This window comes from Glycine max, chromosome 3 (assembly GCF_000004515.6).
Source record: "Glycine max cultivar Williams 82 chromosome 3, Glycine_max_v4.0, whole genome shotgun sequence".
Taxonomy (NCBI): domain Eukaryota; kingdom Viridiplantae; phylum Streptophyta; class Magnoliopsida; order Fabales; family Fabaceae; genus Glycine; species Glycine max.
In genome coordinates this window covers 32,597,382-32,603,381 of record NC_016090.4, presented here as the reverse complement: position 1 = coordinate 32,603,381, position 6,000 = coordinate 32,597,382, and the positions used below count along the sequence as shown (strand labels likewise).

The 6,000-nt window shown below is 31.3% G+C and overlaps 1 protein-coding gene across 1 annotated transcript; it reads right to left on the bottom strand.

The window, feature by feature from the left end:
• Positions 1-2,304: 2,304 nt before the first annotated feature.
• Positions 2,305-5,967, bottom strand: LOC100306147 (uncharacterized). The gene is given in 8 exon segments (NM_001251376.1): positions 2,305-2,504; positions 3,408-3,511; positions 3,615-3,770; positions 3,876-3,947; positions 4,208-4,255; positions 4,335-4,382; positions 4,670-4,742; positions 5,830-5,967. Coding segments are annotated over 8 exon segments (612 nt in total). The 5' UTR covers positions 5,844-5,967; the 3' UTR covers positions 2,305-2,407.
• Between the last annotated feature and the right edge of the window lie 33 nt (positions 5,968-6,000).

Sequence of the window (6,000 nt, the reverse complement as noted above, 5' to 3'; positions counted from 1 at the left end):
AAGAGATTAGTCATTGATTTACATTTAACATCTCAAGTTTACTGTCTATTATCACACTATTTTTCAATAAAACAAGAGATAACAAAAAAAAGAAGAAAAAAGAGTACACTACATTTTGTAATTTTTTTTATTTTGACATTTTGTAATCCTTGTTCCCATATGAAATCAGTTTCTACGTAGACTTTTCTTCTCTTGTGTCATATACAGATTGTTTAAGATCATGTATGATGTATCAAATGCTGGTTCAAGACTGCTCAGGGCCGTGTTTAAAAGTTCCAAGGATTTAGGCATGTATATTTAAAGATTACTTTAATATAATTTGTTTAATCTCATTCTTTTTTATCGATTACAAAATTACTATTCAAAGTTATATAGTTAAGTGTTTCTAAATTTTTACTATCAATATGTAAAACCATAAAAAAAACATTTATTTTATCTTTTTAATAGTTAACATCAAAGAAATTTTGAGTAGTTTTAATTTTGAAAAACAAATTTTAACAATAAAAATAATTTTAAGTATTACCAAAAAATATTTTAAAAAGAAATGTATATATTTGAAAAGGAATAATTTTTTAAAAAATAACTAATATTATTTTAGTAAAATACGGATTTCTTTTCTCTATTCTTTATTTTTAAAAATAAATCTAGATCTACGATATTATAATACTTGGTAGAATTTGAAATAATTCAAGAATAATACAACATTCTTCTCAATTCATATTCGTTCGAAGTTTTCAATTATTCAATTAATGCAATTTAAAAAATAAAAATAATATAATGAGTTTAATACATATGTATTGACAGTATAAAATAATAATTTTACAGTCTCATCTAATCACATATTATCGTTTGAATTATTTTAAAATAATTATTTTAAAAGTTAATAAATTTATCATATATGATGAATTCTAATTAAATGGTTGTATAAAACTTTTTACACTATCAATATATAATATTTTTTTATCATATTTAATATATTATATAATAATACAAATTAATAATTAATATATATATTTTTAAAAAAAGTATACAAAATTTTAAGCCTTAAATAATTTGGAGACCTGAAGCAACTACCTAAATGACCTTGCAATTGCCACGAACTTAGACTAGTTAATAATTTTTCCTCTCTTCAAATCCTCTTCTATTTTCCTTGCTTTTTGTACATTCGGTCCCTCTCCCCTTTCACTATTAAGCATCTTTCTATCATTGATTTGTGTTTTGGTAGAATTTTTAAGCAATTTTTTTTATGTTATGGTTATGGATCGTTTATTTTTGGAAAAAAAATTAATTGATTTTTTTAAAAAAGATTTTAGTGTCATAGGACCATCATTTAGTAGTTGAAAGACTTGTTGCCATTTAAAAACGGCAAAAAAGACCCATGGCTGTCGCCAAAATCAATCTGATTATTTTGGAATCTTTTGAAACGGTTTTGGTCTAAAGATAATAAATGAGAAAGACAATGATTATGATATTTGTTATAAGCATATATTAAGTCAATGACATTCGCCAAAAATAAGATCAGGCCAATGATTGTAATTAGGAAAGCTTGAAATTGAGTATCTATTTCAAAATCAACTTTTGGTATATGTTTTGGAGAGTGAAAAGAAATAAGATGAAAATTTTAAATTAAAGGAAAAAATAAAAGTGTAAGTCTTCCTGTTTATTTCATTCCTTTTCTACCATCTTCCACCTCTACCAAAAGAATCCTTAGACTTTTAATTAAGGAGAAGAGAAATAGAGAAAATATTATGCCGCTCCCACACCTTTTTACACTGTATTTTAATTCAAAAATTTCTCTTTTATTTGTATCTTCTAAACCAAACACATCAGTGTCTAACATGATCAGAGACTGCTCGAACAAAATCAATTAAATGCAAGCTTGAAGACGTAGATAAACTTATTTATATGTTTTTATCATATAAAGCTTGTTATAATTTTACCATAAAACTTAGGGAGTTCGTCAATTGCAATTAAATAAATGCTTATTTAATATGTTCTTATCATATAAAGTTTGTTATTCAATCAGGCGAGGAAAACAGATTCTCCATGCAATGCCTTGTTCTCCATGATTGTTTGCCATTAGTCATTGTTCACAACTTTTTGTTCTCTAATGTTCAGTGACAGTCATGGAGCAATCACAAAAGATGGCACGTGTTTCAAACCAAACAAGTAAAAAAAATTAAAACTAGGCCATGGTGGTAAAAATAGATGAGCAGAAATATAAAAGTTTTATCATTAACAAGTACTAAGCACAATCATAGCATTCAAGTATATGGTAAAGAATGGGATCATCTAGGCCAATTCCCAAACCACAGGTTGGATTACGTGACACTGGTCCACTATTTAGTGAAATAGCATATGCCCCTTACATGCAAAAGGTAAGTGTAGACCAAGCAGCACCACCTGGTTAGGAAGAGCAGCAACCACTTTTTTGTCCAACAGGTTGCCCTCTGATCTGCACTGTTGGAGGCCTTGCATTGTTTGCTGAAGGCTGACTAGCCATTCTGCATACAGGATGAAGTTACTTACCATCAGATAAGGTTTTTCCAGAACAAGAAAAATAAAATGTTCAATAGATAATTAGATATTCATACTTATTAGTCAACAAGAGTAATTGTTCAATTTGATAGCCAACCTTAAGGGTATACAACTAGAGGAAGGATATAGCACAAATTTTAAAATTTAATTGAAACTTCGGAAAGCTTCAGGCTACATACTAATTATAATTCATGCATATTTATTTGTTTGTATGTGTACCAACATATTTCTATGTGATAGAATTGCTTCACCAGGTAATGCCATCATAGGTGTTAACAAAATGCTATATGGAAGTTCTATGAATTTATTTGAGAGCAAGTTGAATCGTTATTTATTCTAAAGAATTCCATGTTACCTTTCACATCAACAATCAAAGGAAAAAAATGCACAAAGGAGAACAAAATTAGACACTTGTACTTTATTAGAAACTCACAATATCATATAGACTTCAATTAAAGAATACTGAAATGCTATACTTTGTTTTCAAACTTTGATACCAGTAAAGATGATGGGAATACCACAATAATCATTAGATAAAACATAGTAGCATTTTATTATGTCTACAAGGACATACTCAGTTTTAAAACGCCAATTCTCTGTTGATTTAAGATTTGTGTTTAAACTTGAATGTTAGTTTATATCATTTATCAATTTTATGCATTGTATCAGTCATGTGTAGTATAATTTTTACAAAATTGTTGTTTCCTATATCTGTGCTTCAAAAAAAAGATCTGAAAACACGTTTTAGTGCTTTTCTCTAGCTAAAACTAAAAGCTATACTATATCATAAAAACATTATTTTTAAAAAGCTGAAACAAGCAATCTTAAGCTTAAGTGATTTTTTTCTAAATGAATAGGAATGGGGGTACCTATTCTTGATGGCAGCAGACATGGCCATGAAAGCATCTTCCACATTTGTAGCATCTTTTGCACTTGTTTCCATGAAAGGTATGCCAATTTGATCTGCGAATTCCTGCAATAGGAAAAAAAAGCAAGAGGAGGGTTGAGATGTGCTGGTTCTGGGGCATGAACATTATCATTCCAGCAACTATAAACAGAATGTCAAGGCTATATACCTTAGCTGTGTCATATGAGACAACTCTATTTGCTGTCAGATCACTCTTGTTTCCAACCAAAAGTTTGTTAACATTATCACTGGCATAGCGGTCAATTTCACTGAGCCATTGCTTCACATTATTGAAGCTATCTTCATCTGTCACGTCATAAACAATCTGCAAAAGGAAACAATTAGTGAAAAATGCAATGAAATTGAAATCCCCACAAAGGCAGGAAACCTTCTATGTTTAAAATCTTATGCTAAGAAAATCATCACCCACAATGATTCCATGTGCTCCACGATAGTAGCTACTAGTTATTGTCCTAAATCGTTCTTGTCCAGCAGTATCCCACTACAAAGAACAGATTGTAAACCAAAGTAAGGAAAGATTTGACAATATAATCAAGAATTGTAGTGACTCACAATCTCACTGTCTAGGAACAAAGTAGCTTCAAAAAAAGAATTCTCAAAAGTTAATATAGAAATGAACAATAACATACACCTCAAAGGAAAATAAAATAGACCTACAAAAGATTAAAACATATATCTCAAGCTTACTGAAAGTATAACATTAGCAAATAAAAAGGCAAAATCAAGTCAATCAATACATACAATCTGTAGTTTAATTGTCTTCCCATCCTGCTCAACAGTGCGAATTTTCTACACAAAATGACACAATGATCAGTTGAGATCCAATTTCAAATGAGTTCAAGTTAGAAATGTGCCACACTGTACTCACAAAATCAACTCCGATGGTGCTTATGTAGCTCTCAATGTATGAATCATCCTGTAACACAACATAGAAATTATCATAAAGCTAAAATTTTAAATAACAGTATTGAGCAGCAGTGTACCATCTCCATGATGAATCAACATGGAGAGATAAGGCATTCAGGTTAGAACCACCAAAATATACCACATATAATGACACTAGATACACACTTTAGATAACCACACAAGACTATTTTCTGTACATCACACTTTCACTCAAAAAGACCAATGAGTAAATCAAGGAAAATAAAAATAAAACAAAAAAAGTGAGAACAAAGAAATAAGAAACAGTAGGTAGCTTACAGCAAATCTTAGAAGAAGGCATGATTTACCAACACCAGAGTCTCCAATCAGAAGGAGCTTGAACAGATAGTCACTGCAAAACAACCACATCACATGAAGCTACTCATTTAAAATAGACCAGGAATCAGCCTTAGAATCTTGCCTCAAATACCAACTACGGCCATTTCACAGACACACACAATCATACCCAAATCAAGACAGCGAAGAGTACCATAAACTCATTAATCTTGAACTCATCTATTAAGACCATGATTTGCCACTAGCTCCCTTCAATTAAAATTAAAAAAAAAATAATACAAACACAAATTGATGCATTCACATTTCAAATCCCACACGTGAGTTTATGAACAAAATATTATCATCCACTAATTGTTAATGGGTAATAGTATTAGTACCCTCGAAAATTGTTATAGCCTGATGATCTCCATAAAGAAACTATAGCTAAAATTAATCAAAGCATGATGAATCCATTTTATGGGTGTCTTCGATCACTAGAAATACAAGCATCATAATTTTCCCAATTCATTTCATTTCAGGTGCCCACGATATCCCTGACCGAGAGCCAGACACTAATCTAATCCCTCAAGGTACAAAAATCCATTTTAAGGGATGACCTTTCCCAACAGATGATGATCTTCTATGCACTTGGATATGAAGATCGTATCTCTGATCACATGCTTAAGGGACATGATTATCTGTAAATCATACCACACCAATCACTATGTGGGTATTTTTTTTATTCATTTAAATCACATGCATATACATATCTAACAACCTGGAGATTGAATCCCTGATCTCATGCTTAAGGGGCATGGTAATCTACCAACCATGCGAGACACCAATCACCATGTTGAATTTTTCAATTCATTGAAATCACATGCATATACATATCTAGCATTTGTTACGAAAAACAGCACTTTCAATTTTTTTTTGTAAAAAAAGACATAACCGGATCATATCATATTTCAGAAAAATTCGATCCAATCTAGGGTTAACAAACACGAAAAAATGGAACCCCACCCCCCCACCCCCACCCCCGGAAAACAACCAATCCGAACAAATTGGGCAAATCCACAGACACCCTTTTGAAAAACAGGAACGACAATCGCGAAAATGAATGGAATTGTTAACGCGATCGAAAAGGGGGAAATTGAACGTACTACTCGGGATTCATATCGAGGAAGCGGTGAATTCGCCGGAAAAGGGAGAGTTATCGCCGGAGAAATGAGAGGATCCGGTGCTGCACGAATGGCACCAACGGAAGGGAAAAGGAAAAGGTGTTGTGTTGTGGGAGAATGAAAAATATGATGCAGAAAAGGGAAATTAGGCTT